The 16,444-nt window shown below is 48.4% G+C and overlaps 3 protein-coding genes across 4 annotated transcripts, besides 28 other annotated features; 2 read left to right on the forward strand and 1 right to left on the reverse strand.

Annotated features, from left to right (window-relative positions):
• Positions 1-148: part of a mobile genetic element that runs on past the window's edge.
• Positions 149-465: a mobile genetic element.
• Positions 442-465: a tandem repeat.
• Positions 466-490: a tandem repeat.
• Positions 491-643: a tandem repeat.
• Positions 491-4,621: a mobile genetic element.
• Positions 644-668: a tandem repeat.
• Positions 683-721: a tandem repeat.
• Positions 722-734: a tandem repeat.
• Positions 4,519-4,845: a dispersed repeat.
• Positions 4,846-4,903: 58 nt separating this feature from the next.
• Positions 4,904-5,252: a dispersed repeat.
• A 215-nt stretch (positions 5,253-5,467) lies between these two features.
• Positions 5,468-5,895: a dispersed repeat.
• A 158-nt stretch (positions 5,896-6,053) lies between these two features.
• EKO05_0010878 (uncharacterized protein) lies at positions 6,054-6,830 on the reverse strand (the record flags this gene model as incomplete). The annotated part of the gene is made up of 1 exon (XM_038947336.1): positions 6,054-6,830. The coding sequence occupies one exon, from the start codon at positions 6,828-6,830 to the stop codon at positions 6,054-6,056; it is 777 nt and encodes a 258-aa protein (XP_038793134.1).
• Positions 6,831-7,501: 671 nt separating this feature from the next.
• EKO05_0010879 (Phenol 2-monooxygenase (NADPH)) lies at positions 7,502-9,655 on the forward strand (the record flags this gene model as incomplete). Its single annotated transcript, XM_038943812.1, has 4 exons — positions 7,502-7,539; positions 7,585-7,611; positions 7,668-8,698; positions 8,751-9,655. 4 exons carry the CDS (start codon positions 7,502-7,504, stop codon positions 9,653-9,655), a joined length of 2,001 nt encoding a protein of 666 aa, XP_038793135.1.
• Positions 9,656-9,667: 12 nt separating this feature from the next.
• Positions 9,668-9,699: a tandem repeat.
• Positions 9,700-9,785: 86 nt separating this feature from the next.
• Positions 9,786-9,847: a tandem repeat.
• Positions 9,848-10,058: 211 nt separating this feature from the next.
• Positions 10,059-10,110: a tandem repeat.
• An 84-nt stretch (positions 10,111-10,194) lies between these two features.
• On the forward strand, positions 10,195-13,987 carry EKO05_0010880 (Chitin synthase; the record flags this gene model as incomplete). 2 transcript variants are annotated; one of them, XM_038943755.1, is made up of 3 exons in its annotated part: positions 10,195-10,325; positions 10,577-12,639; positions 12,696-13,987. In XM_038943755.1, the coding sequence occupies 3 exons, from the start codon at positions 10,195-10,197 to the stop codon at positions 13,985-13,987; spliced, it is 3,486 nt and encodes a 1,161-aa protein (XP_038793136.1). The 2 variants fall into 2 exon arrangements, with proteins under 2 accessions (XP_038793136.1, XP_059493850.1); XM_059637867.1 differs by having other exon boundaries at positions 10,883-12,639.
• Positions 10,366-10,467: a tandem repeat.
• Positions 10,487-10,569: a tandem repeat.
• Positions 11,279-11,298: a tandem repeat.
• Positions 11,299-11,354: a tandem repeat.
• Positions 11,355-11,399: a tandem repeat.
• Positions 13,986-14,012: a tandem repeat.
• Positions 14,013-14,256: 244 nt separating this feature from the next.
• Positions 14,257-14,327: a mobile genetic element.
• Positions 14,328-14,402: 75 nt separating this feature from the next.
• Positions 14,403-16,143: a mobile genetic element.
• Positions 14,756-14,796: a tandem repeat.
• Positions 14,921-15,210: a mobile genetic element.
• Positions 14,921-15,213: a mobile genetic element.
• Positions 15,035-15,201: a mobile genetic element.
• Positions 15,044-15,201: a mobile genetic element.
• Positions 16,144-16,444: the final 301 nt, after the last annotated feature.

Genomic DNA, 16,444 nt, shown 5'->3' on the forward strand with positions numbered 1-16,444 from the left:
GCCTAGAGCGCAAGCTGTATTACAGCCTCTTTTAAGGGTGTAGGTTTATATTATTATTAAGTTATTGCGTTATAAGGTAGAATGTTGGTATAGTCTTAGTAGAGTGGCCGACTTGCCCGTGTAGCCGACCTACCTGTTAAATACGTTAGTTAAGTATGTTAGGTAGCTAGTGTTTACTTTTACTGCTTAGCGTAGCTATATCGTAAAAGTCTATAGTTTATAGATAGCTGTAGCTAATACTTACACAACTCTGCCTATTTAAATTTTTTTTAAATATGCAGAACTGCCGCTTCTTTAACACCTTTATTAGCAACCTAGGGGAGGTTAGCTCTAACCCTAAGGCTATTATCTGCTGTGCCTGCGTAAGCTTATATTTTGTTATAGTTATAGTCTTAAATACATTCTAATAATGTAAATAGCGCGCTACCTACTGCTACTACTAGCAGCAGCAGCAATAGTAACAGCAGTAGTAGTAGTAGTAGTAGTAGTAACAGCAGCAACAGTAGCAGGCTGCTGCTGCCGCCTTACTGCACTAGTAGCAGCAACAACAATAACAGCAGTAGTAGCAGTAAGCAGCAGCAGTAGCTGCTACCTAGTAGCAGCAGCAGCAGTAAGCAGCAGCAGCAGTAGCCGCCGCTGCTGCCAACAACAATAACAACAATAACAACTTTAACGGGTTTGTAGGGGGAGGAGGGGAGGAGGAGAAGGAGAAGGAGGAAGATTTAGGTAGGGGTCCTACAAACAACCCCCTAGCAGCTTCTAGCGCGCTTACCTAGGGGTAACTAGCCTTCTAGTCTTATATATAAACAATACTAATATATATATAGCACCTTAGGATCTTCTTCTATAGGTACTAGCAGGCAGGCTCCTTTACTAGAACCTCTAGCTAGACCTACTTATTATGCCTAGTATAACTACGCCCCTTTAGTAGTAGCACTCTAGAAAGGTTACTAGGGTAAGGTAGTACCTGTTAATTAGGTACTGCTAAGCCCTAGTTAATACTACAATCTAGTGGTTTTCCTAACCTATAATAGGGTAGGAGAAGCGTTAAGCTTAGTGCGCTAGTAGTTGTTTGCAATAGCTAGTGTGCTAGCAGAGACAGATCTTAGGCTACGCTAGACTAGTAATAATAGGTGTAAGTACTATTAGACTAAGGGCTATATAGTGTATATATTACTATAAGGCAGTAGTAGTTTACCTAACACCTAGCTAACCTGTAATTAGTGCTATCTCTAGAGCTGTAGTTGTAGTCTCTGCCTGTAGAAGAAGGAGACAGAACTCTAAACGCTGTAAGGTTTAGGTAGTAGCTGTAAACTATTACTACGTAGAAACATTAGTAGCCCTAAGGGTCTACCTCCCTCTAGTTCTAGAGGAAAAGCACTGTAGTTAGTCTAAGTATATAGCAGTTAAGGTTAACATCTTTATTAGGTTTAGTTTAACTAGGTTCTAGTTAGTTGCAAGTACTGTATAGGAAAGCAAGCTAGGTGTCTTAGAAGGCTAGGCCTAGTAAGATAATGCTAAGACTAAACATACTTTAGGTGTGTAGTTAGTGTAAACCTTCTATAGTAAGTAGGCTTACTAGTAAGCAGAACACTTACAGCGTTACTAGAAATTATCTATTATATTTAGAGGGGTAAAGTCTAATAATTAAACTAGTCTCCTATAATAACTTATGTCTAGTTTCTATAAAGTGTTATATACTACTTCTTATCTATAATATTAGAGAGTAGAGTGTGTTAGTAGTTAAGGCGTGTAGAGGAGTAGAGGCAATACGCAGATAGTAGATAAGAAGGGCTTATTATAGGCTTTAGGCTGTATAGCTATAGACTAGGTTTTAATTCTCTAGGTTAGGTTAGTATAAAGAGATAGACGCTTTAGACAAGAACCTACTATTAGGCAACAATTATATCTAGTAATCTTAGTCTTAGACTTCCTAGTTGCAGCCTTCTTAACTCCTAACTTCTAGCTGTGCTTATAGTGTTAAGGTAGCAATAGGAGCTCTAAATAGTTAAAGCCCTAGTAAGGGTAAGATTGTAGTATGTAGGAAAGTATGTTATTAAGATATTAGATAGCTTTAGGCAATAATAGTAGTTTAGTACAGGTAGGGACAGGAAGATTTAGCTAAGGTAGGGCGTCCTACTACGCTGTAAGCGTTAGTTAGCTGCTAGAGTCTGTAGGAGGTACTAGCGCAGATCTTAAACTCTAGCAGCTAACTAACGCTTACGCTAGTAACTCTTACAAACTCTAGCAGCAGCTATCCTTGTTCTGCTTAAATATTACTTCTAGATCTAACTTATACCTGTAATCCTAGCCTATAAGAACTATCCTACTCTTCTATTAACACTATAACCTGCACCTGCGCATAGTATAAACTAACCTTATTAGCCTATTCTACATATCTAACCTTATACCTGTTACTATCCTTAGGGCCTATAGGCGTATAACTAGTGTCTGTTAGAGGATTATAAGCACAGACAAACTAGATATAGTTAAGAGTAACCTAAGTCCTGTCTAAAGTCCTCTAGACCCTGTTGTGCTTAATAGGCTAACCTAGGTCCTGTCTAAAGTCCTCTAGAAGCCGTTGTGCTTACTAGGCACTAAGTCTACTATTAGTAGTAAGGAGGACTTACTCTAGTCTGCTAAGTAAGAGAGACACTAACTTCTATATAAAATTAATTATGTCTATCTCCTAAGACTTAACCTAAATAGTAGAGTTGTTATACTAATTATAACCCTTATATATAACTATAGCGTACTCCTATAAGTTAATATTATTAATATTAATAAAGCTAGTATCCTTAGTATTATTAACAACAGGTATAACTCTAATAGCAGATTAATAGATATACTTAGCGTTAAACTAAACTACTTACACTTCTAGTTTATGCATACCCTTAGTATAGATGTCTAGAGACATATATATAAGTAACCTAGAGAGTTAATTACTACTCTGTTTAGTAGACTATCTATAAGAGTACAACGTCTATGCTAACAGGAACATATCTTTAACTATAGATAGGGAGGTGTAGGCCCTAGACGCTTACTTACTAAACTGTTCCTTAACGTAATTACGCACTAACTAAATATAGGTATTATAAAGGGCAGTCTACTTAAACACTACCTTAATATTATAAGTAGAGTTCTTATTATTCTGTAGGTTAATCTTGTAAGCACAGTTAAGGTGCTTAAGTAACAAGTCAACAGGCTTAAAAGAGTTGCTAAAGCTACACTAATTAACTAAGCTAGATGTAAGGATTATATGCTAAAGCACGTCTGTATTAGTAGGTAAGAGCAGCCACTAATAGTACAGCATCGTACGCCTGTAGTTACTCTAGCTAGCCCTAAAGAATATAATTATAAGTAGGTTAACTATATATTAAAGGATGCTAATATTGCTATACTTTACTGCGCGCTACACTATTAAGAACAACTTAGTCTCTTACAGGAACTAACATATAGTAACAAAGTTAATATTAGCAGTGTTTTTTACCTAAGTTAATCTAGTAAATGTAGTGTTCTAGACGTCCTTAACTAACTCTAGGAACTAGGTAGCTATAAGCTTCTAGATAGCAGCATAGAGGTCCTCCTTCTAGCTGTAGATATTAACGTTAATATTAAGGTACCTAGCTTATTATATAGCACTGTAGAATAACGTAGTTATATAGGTAGTAAATCCCTATACAATAATAGACTCTATAAGATAGTACTTTACGTTCTCTTTACTATTCTGTAACCTATTCTATTATAAAGCATTGCTATACACTATGTAAATATTTAACTCCTCTACTACTACTATGCTGTAAGTGCGTATAATAGTGTACAGCAGATTTATCTAGATATAGAACTACGCAGGGACCCTAAGGATCTACTCTTAACAGTTATAATCCTGCTAAGCATGCTGTTATTTGTTTTATACACTTTAGATATAATACACTATAAGCTAGTTACTATATACAAGGAATAGCTAGTTTATAAAATTACTTCTTAGTGTAATATTGTTGTCTTTAGTTAGCCCTAGCTGTTTAAGGAAGATGCTATTATAGACCTAGTATGTCCCTTTAATAGTCCCTTTGTTTGCTATAATACTAGCAAACTGCTAGAACTAAGTCTTTAACAGTAGTAGTAGACTCTGTAGTAGAAAGGATAGTAGCATGTCCTTATAGTCCTTAAACACCTTAAGAATAGCAGGACTATATAGGCGCTAGACAGCCTTAAAGATAAAGAACGTTAAGATATTATAAGTAAAGCTGTTACTAGTACAGAGACCTAGGCTAGTAATAATATTATTAAACTCTAGTGGTATAGACTAGTTGTGCATATCCTAGGTTAGGCTACTTACTAGTAGTTAGTTACACACAACCTACGCAGCGTTAGTAAAGGAATAAAACTCTATAGTATAGCAAACCTGCTTATAGCGCTTATAATTAGTAAAGTTAATATTATTATAAACAGCAACAGCTTATTAGTTTAAGGCCTAGGCCTAGAGGAGCTTCTAGTATAGAATTAGCCTAAATATTTAGTTATATAGATTAGACTACTATTAGTAGATGTATAAGATAGACTCTAGCAAACTCTAGCAGTAAGATAGACTTAAGTAAACTCTAGTAAACTCTAGCAGACTTATATAGGCCTCTTAGATAAAAACAGGCTTACGTATGTTTCTCTAACTCTAGCAGACTTATATAGGTGTAGCCTAGGAAAGTAAAATAATATACCTTAGCATATTCTTTAAGCTTTTTTATCTGCTTAAGTCTATTATAGTATAAGTAACATAACCCTAATCTATACAGCGTCTAAACTACACACTATAGTACTCCTAACCCCTAAAGATATAGATCTATAATAATTAGTATTATATCTAATTTTTATCTTACGTAAGAGAAGTATACTATACTAGTAACAGAGACTAATTATTTATTAACTATAACGTAGTCTTTAGCAGCAGCGTATAAGGGTTAGTAGGCGTAATAGTTTACTATTAGAACCTATAATATACTGTACTACTAAGGAGTATAAGTCTTAATAGTCTAAATAGCAGTAGCGTAGTTAATTTAATTAGGTGTAGTGTCTAGGAACCTAAATTTGCTAAATAGCTTTCTTATAATTAGGCGCTCTAGTTCTAACCTAATACTGTCTGCAAACCTTATATTATTACCTAGAACATCCTCCTTTCTAAAGTGTTTAATTATATAATTAAGGATGTTATACTACTAGGTATATAATTAGTACTTAGTATAGCACACCTTAATAGTCTGTTAATAGTCTGTTAAACTAACCTAGACCTTAAGAAAGTTATTAAATAACTAGCTAACGCTTTATAGCGTCTAAAGGATCCTTTTAAACTTTATCTTTATTCTAACATATCTACGTTGTCTTAGTATACTAGCGTTAGCTATATTATTACTATTTAATAAAGAATTAGAGCTATCCTAAGGTATAAGTTTAGTAGAATTGTTAAGTTATAGGGTTAGCAATAATATAGACTTACTAGTAGGGCTGTACTAAGGTAAAAATATGTTAGTTAGCACGTTAGAGAGTAGGCTAGTAGGAAGTATCTTAATATGTAGTAACAGCTAAGGATATATAGCTAGGTTTTCTAAGTTATATATAAATAACATCTTAGGGTCTTAAGACTAATTTAGGCATAAAACTAATATAATTTAATAGTATTAGTAGTAACAACTATAGGGTAGAAGATTACTACTTATACCCTATAAACACAAAATTGTATCTTATATATTACTAAACTAAAAACTCTTAGACGCTCTGCAGAGCTTTGCCCTGCTCTGCCTCTACGTCCTCTAATTAGCTGCTAGAGTTAGCGTGACTTTGCTAGAGTTTATTAGAGCTAGGTTAGACGCTAAGAAGCTCTGTGGGGCGGATGTGGATGAGATAAAGTGGCATGTACTATGTAAACAACACCAACGTCAAGGGCGGCCCGTGCTCCAATGCGTCCCCACGCCCTCCCGGCGCGTCTGCACATGACTGGCACACGGACGAGATTCCTACAACGATCAATGTCTCTTCACTGATTGCATCATTGCTATGGACAATCAAGTCATGTTCTCAAACACCTTCCCCATACTCCCCTCCCAGCTCTCCACAATGTCATTCGCCATGCCCGCACTGATCATCTGCCTCCCCTCCCTCCACTTGCCGACCGTCTCCTGGACAAACTCGTCAACACTCAGCGCCTGCTTGTTCTTCTCCTTCTTGTTGTCGTCTGGATCCTCCCTCTCGCGGTGCAGATCCGTCGCGACCGTCGGCGGCGCAATCTCCACGACGCTCACCTTGGAGTCCTTGAGCTGCGCCCGCAGCGCCATGCTCCAGAAGTGCATCCATGCTTTCGTCCCGTTGTAGACGGGGTTGATGAGGGAGAAGGGCACGAAGCCCAGCACGGAGGAGACGTTGACGATGAGCGCCTTGTCTTTGGCTTTCAGGTGCGGCAGGAGGTGCAGAGCGAGGTGCATGGGCCCGCGGATGTTGATGTCGAGCTCCTGGTCTGCTTTCTCCAGGAACTCGGCGCTCTGCATGCTGTTGACGTCCAGTGGGCGCTGCACGCCCGCGTTGTTGATCAGGCAGTCGAGGTCGGGGTGCTCTCCGGTGAGCTTCTCCACGAACGAGGGTATCGATGAGACGGCGCCCGTGTCGAGCACGTAGTAGGCTGCGGCGCCGATTTCCTCTGCCGAGTCCTTCAGCTTCGACTCGGTGCGCCCGGCGATGATGACTTTCTTTCCGTCTTGGATCAGTTGCCGTGCAAGTGCCCTGCCGATGCCGCCGCCTCCACCAGTGACGAGCGCGGTTTTGAAACTGTAGTTTGAGCAAGACATTGTCCTGTGGAGAAGAAGTGGACTGCAGGAGAACGAATTCAAGCGACGCAACGCCTTTTGATCTCTTCGGCATGGCTACCATTTGTCAACCACAAGGCGATGACGTCGAGTTCACTGATGCAGTGCATGCGTCATTGTTCACCATGCTAGAGAAGCATCCTCCCACCTGATCACGGTCGACGTTGAGCAAAAGCAGAACGACATGGCTCAGTGGATGTCTTCACAGGGAAGAAGTTGTCAGTGTGCAAGTTGCTCTGCGGGGGTTGGACAATCTCCAACGCCCACCCCTCATCCCTGCACTGCTCGACAAGCACCTGACAAACGCGAGCGCGTCCGCACTACCGGTACTCGGCACCACCACCAATCACGACCCTCGGATATGATGCTTGGCATCCTACGGGCTATTTCGAGCTTGGCCCGATGTGGGGTATCAGCACGCGGGTGCTCCGCTTGACTCTATCCACCGTAGCTCCAGCACCTCCGAGTGGTGCTGGGGCGGAGAAGCGACATGGCGTACAGGATGTATATAACAAGCCCATCGCGAGTGGTCGTTGTTGAGCCGGCTGTCGACACGTCGACTGCCATCTTTGCTGTCTCACTTATTGTCATCGTTGCTGTGGGCTGGCTTTTCGGACCGCCTGCTATTTCGTGATAGAGCTTGAACCGCCATCATGGCCGTCACAGACTCTCCGGAGTCCAAGTGCGATGTGTACGTATAACGGTAGCCTGAGGCGAGTATTACTGACAGAGATAGGCTCATTATTGGAGCAGGGCCGGCTGGGTGAGCAAAGACGACAAGTAAAGGTCAAGAGCTACTCGGTACTGATATCCCCACAGCATGATGATGGCTACGTGGATGGCGCGCATGGGCATCTCGGCCCGCATTGTCGACAAACGCAGCACCAAGATCTACGCTGGACAAGCCGACGGCGTGCAGCTGCGCAGTCTGGAGATTTTCGACAGCTTCGGGTTCGCGGACCGTGTGTGGAAAGAGGCGAACCACATGATCGAAATGTGCATGTGGAACCCTGGCGAGGACGGCGTGCTCAGGAGGGGCGATCGTGTGCCTGATATGCCGCCAGGGCTGAGCAGGTTTACCCAGATCGTGCTGCATCAGGGGAGGATTGAGAGGTTCTTTCTGGACCATATCAAGAAGCACTCCAAAGATGCGTTGAGGGTCGAGAGAGCGGTACTTCCGGAGTCGTTGGAAATTGATGAGGAGCGTTGCCATGACCACTCTGCGGACACGTACCCCATCAAGGTGCAACTGAGGCATCTGACGGACGAGGAGGCCACACCAGCCCAGGCGAACGGGCAAACGGTGCACGACGGACTGTTCAGGAGCAACCTGGCGGACGACGATACGGACGAATTGATCCAGAAGGGGAGAGAAAACAAGGGTGGGTTGGAGAGTGTCAGAGCAAAGTACGTGGTCGGCTGCGATGGGGCGCACAGCTGGACAAGAAAACAGCTGGGATTCCAGCTCGAAGGCGAACCGACAGACTTCATCTGGGGCGTGCTGGACATTGTGCCCATCACCGATTTCCCCGACATTCGCAACCGCTGCGCCGTTCACAGCGCATCGTCCGGGTCGATGATGGTGATTCCTCGTGAGGAGAAGCTTGTGCGGCTGTACATTCAGCTTACGGAGATCAAGCCAGACGCGTCAGGGCGCGCGGACCGATCGAAGATCACGCCTGAGACCATCATCCAGGCTGCGCAGAAGATCATTGCGCCGTATTCGTTGACGTACCAGTACTGCGACTGGTTCACTGCGTACCAGATTGGGCAGCGAGTCGGCACCCACTTTGCCTACCAGGACCGCGTGTTCCTGACGGGCGACGCAGTGCACACGCACTCACCGAAAGGTACGTAGGGAGTGCTACCGGCAACTATGCGGGGCGACTGACGAGTGCACAGCGGGACAAGGCATGAACGTCAGCATGCACGATTCGTACAATCTGGGGTGGAAGCTTGGTCTTGTCGTCAAAGGCGTGGCTCAGCCTTCGATCCTGAAAACCTATCAGTCAGAGCGGCGCAGGGTTGCTCAGGACCTCATCGCGTTCGACCACAAATTCTCACGACTCTTCTCGGGTCGGCCGGCCAAGGACGTCATGGACGACGAGGGCGTCAGCATGAAAGACTTCAAGCAGGCCTTCTTGGACGGCAACATATTTGCCTCTGGCCTGTCGGTGGATTACGGCACGAGCATGCTCGTGGCCAAGCCAGGTAGTTCAGCGGACCAAGGGGACGGCACCGACGTGTCGTCTTCGCACGACGACAAGGTGGTTGGGCGACAGGAGCTGGCGTCCAACATCAAGCTGGGCGTGCGGTTCCCGAGCTGCCAGGTCCTAAACCAGTCGGACGCACGGCCGTGGGAGTTGCAGCAGAAGCTGAGGAGCGACGGCCGATTCCGCCTCATCCTCTTCGCAGGCAACGTGGTCGAAGGCCGGCAGCAGGCACGATTGAGGGCGTTTTGCCAGCACCTGACCGCGTCCAGGTTCCTAGGGCCGCACGTGCACAAGAACATTGCGCTCCTCACGTGTCACGCGGCGAAGCGCACCGAGGTGGAACTGCTGCGGGACTTCCCCGACGTGCTGCATCCGTTCGACAGCAAGCTGGGGTGGGACTACGAGTCGGTGTACGTAGACGACGTCAGCTACCACGAGGGATTTGGCGACGCGTACAGCAAGTACGGGGTGGACAAGGAGGCTGGGTGCGTGGTGGTGACGAGGCCAGACCAGCACGTGGGGCACATTGAGTCGCTGGACGAGGATGGGTTTGTTGGTGTGGAGGCGTATTTCAAGGGCGTGCTTGCACCGTAGGCGAGAATGCGAGAGTGTGAGAGTGAGAGTGTGAGAGTGTGTGATTGTTGTTTTTGAAAAGTGCAGGTCGCGTACCTGCAGCACGGCAAGGTTGAGAGCCCCAGGCGCGTCCTATGTCCGACGTGTGCCCCAGCGGTGGCAGTGCAGCGGTGGCAGTGCATCGGTGGCACTGCATCGGTGCCACTGCAGCGGACTGGCTGCACGGCGAGAAGTCACAGGTGGATGGCCTGCGGGCGTCCAGATGGGGGATGCGTGGTCGCCGGGCTAAGCCAGGCCGGGCGGGTGGGGCTGACCTGGCCCGGGGCGGTTGCTGGGGAAACGGGCGAGGACGCAAACAGGCGCCGCCCACACGACGCCGGCGCGTCCGCCGTAAGAGCGCAGTCCCACCCAGCTCGAGACGGCTTCGCAGCCCATCGTAGCCCATCGCAGCCCATCGCAGCCCATTGCACCCCATCCTCGACGCGTCTCCCTTCGTACCCAGAGCGACTGCTGCCCGTGCTGGTTTCTGGATTTCTCGCTCGTTTTCGTGCCTACGTTGCATGGACCGGCCCACGACGCCCGAGGGCGGGCGCTACCAACGGCCGCCTGCATACGACGAGGATGAGCTGCTGCCGGCGATGCAAGGGAGTTCCACCATGCGCCTGTTGACACACGTCGAGGACAGTTACCAGTGAGTACCGTCTTTGTTGTGGCCAGATCAGGCCAGGGCACCTCCCGTCCCGTCACCCCTACCGTCCCCGTCACCTCCCCTCCCGTCACCTCGCCTCACCTCCCCTCCCGTCACGTCACCTCCCTCCCCCTTCCTCACTTCCACACGCGCGATTGACGTGTCACTGCGCATTCCTCACCTCCACTGCGCATCCTCACTTCCACTGCGCATCCTCACTTCCACTGCGCATCCTCACTTCCACTGCCCCCCAGGAGACGCTCGTTCGAGGCTTCAGACGCCATGACGGGCGCGCACAGCACGGCGGCGGCCCTAAGCGGACGCATGACGCCGCCCGAGGCAGGCACGCAGAAGACGGCCGAGCCAGGCCTGGTCGACTTCCTGCGCGAGGCGGGCGAGGCGCTGGGCTCGACGTCGACTTGGACTGCACACGCACCGCCACCCCAGCCAGCGATGCCGCGGCGCAAGACGCTCAAGACGCGCCTCGGCGACTCCCTCTACGCGCACAAGCCGAAGCTGGCGCCACACGACCATGGCTTACCAATGCAACTCCTCCGCAGACCAACCGCGGCCCCCTCGCGCGCATACCACCCGACCGCCGCCTCCGTGGCCGGCCCCTCGCGCTCGCACTCGCTGCTCGACACGGCGCCCACCATGCCCCCGCCCACCGACGGCGCCTCCCCGCCCTACCAGCCCTACCAGCCCTACCGCCGCCCATACTCGCCCGACCGTCCGTACTCGCCCGACCGCCCGTACTCGCCCACGCGCACCTCGTTCGACTACGCCCGCCCGCCCGCCTCGACCCAGTACGAGCCCGAGACGCTCGACGGCAGCCCGCGCCCGGGGAGTCCCACACGGCCCGGCAGCCCCAGGAGACCGCTGCCCCCGCAGCCACTGTTCGCGCAGCGCCACTCGGAGCCTGGGGGAGACATGAGCAACATGACGGCCATTCCCATCGACGACGATGACGACGACGACAACAACAACAACAACAACATCAACAACCACCACCACAACAACAACAACAACAACCCCTTCGACGACGGCAAGACGTACGATCGCCGCCCCGACCTCGACTCCCGCGTCTCCTACCTGTCCGACGACACCTACACGGACGGCTACACCAACGTCGACGAAAAGGGCGAGCACTATGGCCCGGCACCCACGGGCGCCATGCCGCGACGAGGCGCCCGCGACGCCGTCATGACCAAGAAGGAGGTCCGTCTGATCAACGGCGAGCTGATCCTCGAGTGCAAGATCCCCACCATCCTGTACAGCTTCCTGCCGCGCCGCGACGACATCGAGTTCACCCACATGCGCTACACCGCCGTCACCTGCGACCCCGACGACTTTGTCGACCGCGGCTACAAGCTGCGCCAGAACATCGACAGCTCGCGCGAGACGGAGCTCTTCATCTGCATCACCATGTACAACGAGAACGAGATCGACTTCACCCGCACCATGCACGGCGTCATGCAGAACATCAGCCACTTCTGCTCCCGCATCAAGTCCCGCACCTGGGGCAAGGACGGCTGGCAGAAGATTGTCGTCTGCATCATCTCCGACGGACGCAGCAAGGTCCACCCCCGCACCCTCGACGCCATCGCCGCCATGGGCTGCTTCCAGGAGGGCATCGCCAAGAACCACGTCAACCAGCGCGAGGTCACCGCCCACGTCTACGAATACACAACCCAGGTCTCCCTCGACTCCGACCTCAAGTTCAAGGGCGCCGAGAAGGGCATCGTGCCGTGCCAGATGATCTTCTGCCTCAAGGAAGCCAACTCCAAGAAGCTCAACTCCCACCGCTGGTTCTTCAACGCCTTTGGCCGCGCCCTGAACCCCAACATCTGCATCCTGCTCGACGTCGGCACGAAGCCCGGGCCCAAGGCCCTGTACCATCTGTGGAAGGCGTTCGACACAGACTCCTCCGTCGCCGGAGCCGCTGGCGAGATCAAAGCAGGCAAGGGCAAGGCCTGGCTCGGCCTCCTCAACCCACTCGTCGCATCCCAGAACTTCGAGTACAAAATGTCAAACATCCTCGACAAGCCGCTCGAGTCCGTGTTCGGGTACATCACCGTGCTGCCCGGTGCGCTGTCCGCGTATCGATACCACGCCCTGCAAAACGACCACACAGGCCACGGTCCGTTGAGTCAGTACTTCAAGGGAGAGACGCTACACGGTCAGGACGCGGATGTCTTCACTGCGAACATGTACCTCGCCGAGGATCGTATTCTGTGCTGGGAACTCGTGGCGAAGCGCAGCGAGCAGTGGGTCTTGAAGTACGTCAAGGCTGCCACGGGTGAGACGGATGTGCCTGGTGAGCGCTGGACGAAACCAAGACGGAATCAAGGCATCTACTGACGACGGCTCCAGACTCGGTTCCTGAATTCATCTCCCAGCGTCGACGTTGGCTCAACGGTGCCTTCTTCGCGGCGGTCTACTCGCTCCTCCACTTCAAGCAGGTCTGGTCCACCGACCACACCATCTGGCGCAAGATCCTGCTCCACATCGAGTTCGTCTACCAGTTCGTGCAGCTGCTCTTCACCTTCTTCTCGCTCGCCAACTTCTACCTTACCTTCTACTTCGTCGCCGGCTCCCTCGCCGACCCGGAGATGGATCCCTTCGGCCACAGCATCGGCAAAGTCATCTTCTACATCCTCCGCTACACGTGCACGCTCCTCATCTGCATGCAGTTCATCCTGTCCATGGGCAATCGGCCGCAAGGCACCAAGAAGATGTTCCTCTGGAGCATGATCGGCTATGGCATCATCATGGCCTACACCACCTTCGCCTCCATCTACATCGTCGTCTACCAGCTCAAGAACTCGGACGCACCCAAGACGATTGGAAACAACACCTTCACCAATTTGATCATCTCGACAGCGACCACGATCGGCCTCTACTTCCTCATGTCCTTCATGTACCTCGACCCCTGGCACATGTTCACCTCGTCCGCCCAGTACTTTGCGCTGCTGCCGAGTTACATCGCAACCCTCCAAGTCTACGCCTTCTGCAACACGCACGACATCACGTGGGGCACAAAGGGCGACAACGTCGCAAAGACGGACCTGGGCGACGCCAAAGCCAAAGCCGGCAACGTCGTGGAGCTGGAGATGCCGTCGGAGCAGCTCGACATCGACTCCGGCTACGACGAGGCGCTGCGCAACCTCCGCGACCGCGTCGAAGTCCCCGAGAAGCCAATGTCCGAGTCGCAGCAGCAGGAGGACTACTACCGCGCGGTGCGCACCTACGTGGTCGTCATCTGGCTCATCAGCAACGCCGTGCTCGCCATGTCCGTGTCGGAAGCATACGGCAACCGCAAAGTCACCAACAACTTCTACCTCACCTTCATCCTCTGGAGCGTCGCCGCGCTCGCCTTCTTCCGCGCCATCGGCTCCACCTCGTTCCTCATCATCAACAGCATCCACACCGCCATGGAGACAAAGCTCAAGTGGGAGGACAAGATCGAAGACAAGAAGAGCGGCGCTACCGGCCTCGGCGGCGGCATCAAGAGTAAGCGCAAGGGCAAGTGGTGGAAGTTTGGCTTCGGCGGTAGCTATGGCGGCAGTGTCGTCAGCAGCGCCTGGTTCAGCAAGAGCTCCATCAGCAGCAAGTTGAGCAGTATCAGTCCGAGCAACTGGGGCGGGAGCAGTGTTGGGCGTTGACATGGACATGGACATGGACATGGACGTTGTAGTTGGTGTAGCTGTTTAGGTGTGTGGGTGTAAAGGTACATGGCAAGTCCAATGTTGTACAAACAAACGAACAGGCTCGCAGAGTAGGGACAGGAAAAGGAGCAGGGTGGATTTTACGAATTACGATTAAACAAGTACCGGTAATGTCAGTCAGGCTCTTTACGGCGTCGGTTCACAGTCTTAGTTAGATACCTTGCTTACTTTGCCTTTACGCTACTTGAATAGTACAGCTTTAGTACTAGTTAACGTGTTTTATAAGCGAGCGCCGCGTACAAGCGAGCGCTGCACCCCACCAGGTTTGCACATATCTGTAAGCGTGTATCTCAACAACGTAATAACATAACAGTTAGACAATTATAGAGTAGATTAAGCAGTATCTAAAGTATCTTTCTTACACGTACGTGAGTTATAACCAGTCTCTCTGCACCTTGTACAGCGCGCAAGAGCCTGGCAGCTAAGGCCTGATTGCTCGCCTCCTTAACGCTCTTCACGAGCAACCTGCTAATCAGCCTTACGTTAAGCAAGTATATCCTTGCTAGCTCCCTTTGTTAAGACTCCTTGCTTCTGTATACGCTTTTTCTTGCGTTGTTTCTGCTCTAATACTGCCTTATTAGCCTTCTTAAGGCTAGCGATCTGATTGCTTATTAGCTCAGCAGAGAGCATTATTACCTCAGCGCCCTTTTTAAGCTAATTAATTGCTTTAATAATTAAGGCAGGTAATAAGCTCTTATGCTAATGTACATAATTACATATTAATATTAAGTATTAAGCTTACGTATATTGCTTAGCGTACAAGCCTCCTAGAGGGTCTCTATAAGAGTAGCAGGAGAAGGTGTACAGAGCTGTACGTCTAGCTTTAATAGAACAGCATCTAGCTAGAGGGGAACAAGGCCTGCGCCTTAAAAAGCTGAGCAGATGTTAGCTAATGTGAATAATTGATCAAAGGCTGCCTTAAACGCTAGTAGAAACTTAAGCTTAGTAATGTGGTTAATGTAGTAGCAGATTAGGCTCTTAATCTCACAACTGTACGCGCGCTTCAACAGCAAGAAGCAGCCAACGTTAAGAGGCTGCAGCAGGTGTAATAAGTAAGGCGGCATACAGAGCGTGTAGATATTGTTCTCCTTACAGAGCTGCTTAAATTTAAGAGAGTAGTAGCTCTTGTGGCTGTTAAGGATAAGCAGGCGACATGCGCCTACTACCTAAGCCTCTGTATACTTAATAAAGTGCTTTAGCTACTTAACTCTAAGCTTGTTAGTTGTCTAGCTGTTATTGCTGACTGCAATTGCCTAGTTGCGTAGGATCTCTGCCTCCTTATACCAGGCAGACAAGTAGTATTAGCCAGCAAAGATAAGGAAGGGTGGGATTGTCTAGCTAGTAGCGTTGATTGCAGCGATAACTGTTACCTACTTGCAATTGCCAGGCTAAACAGCTTTTAGCCTGCCTTTCCTCTCTAACCCTGTTATAATAAGCTAAGTTGTAATCTTGCCTATTATAAAGCCAGCCTTGTTAAAGTTATAGATGTTATTATTGCAGATACTGTACCTGGCCTTTGTCTGCTCTACAAGCTTAAACTAGTAGCTAATTAAGACTAGATCCTTATAGAGGGCTCTCTGCCTATTATATGCTTAGTTAAAACGCGTTATAAGACTCTTAGTACGCTTAACAAAGTTGCGTGGCCAGTAGATACCAACCTAACCTGCACTGCGCGTAGCTAGTAGCTTATTAGCTATATTACGTATAGCTGCGTATGTAGGCCTAAATCTACGTTAGTCTAAGTTAAGTATATACTAGACTATCACCTCCTCTTCTATCTAGGTTAACTTCTTTAAGTTAGGTTAGCAATTACGTCAGGTAGGCTTGCTAGCGCGTTAGCAGCAGATTGTTTGTTCAGACACGTTATAGACAACAGCAGTATTGCAATTACTCTATATTTAATAGGAATTAATAGATAAGATAGCAAGCTAGATATCTGCTTTATTTAAAGCTAATATAGTAGCGCTGCGTTAAGCTATTATACGTTAAGATAGGAGAGGTACGTAAACTTAGTAGGGTGCGGCGCTCGCTTATACGCGGCGCTCGCTTATAAAACACGTTAGTGTTAGCAATACAACATAACATGTTATAAAGCGTAATATTATAAAAACAAACAAACAGGCTTGCAGAGTAGAGACTAGACAAGAAGAAGGGACGTTTTAGATTTAGATTATAGTTAAATAGGTAGTGTTAGGTAGGAACCTTACAGCGTTAGTTATGATAATTTGTTAGATACCTTACTTTACCTTTACACTTATTTAGTAGTATAGATAAAACCAGTAGTCTAGTATACTAATAAGTTTAGAAGGTAGGTATATATAATAGTAGATAGGAAGCTATCTATAAAAGACAATAGTAGTCTAATTTATTAAAAAGAGAGTCTATCTTTTTGAA

This window comes from Ascochyta rabiei, chromosome 21 (genome assembly GCF_004011695.2).
Source record: "Ascochyta rabiei chromosome 21, complete sequence".
Classification (NCBI taxonomy): Eukaryota; Fungi; Ascomycota; class Dothideomycetes; order Pleosporales; family Didymellaceae; genus Ascochyta; species Ascochyta rabiei.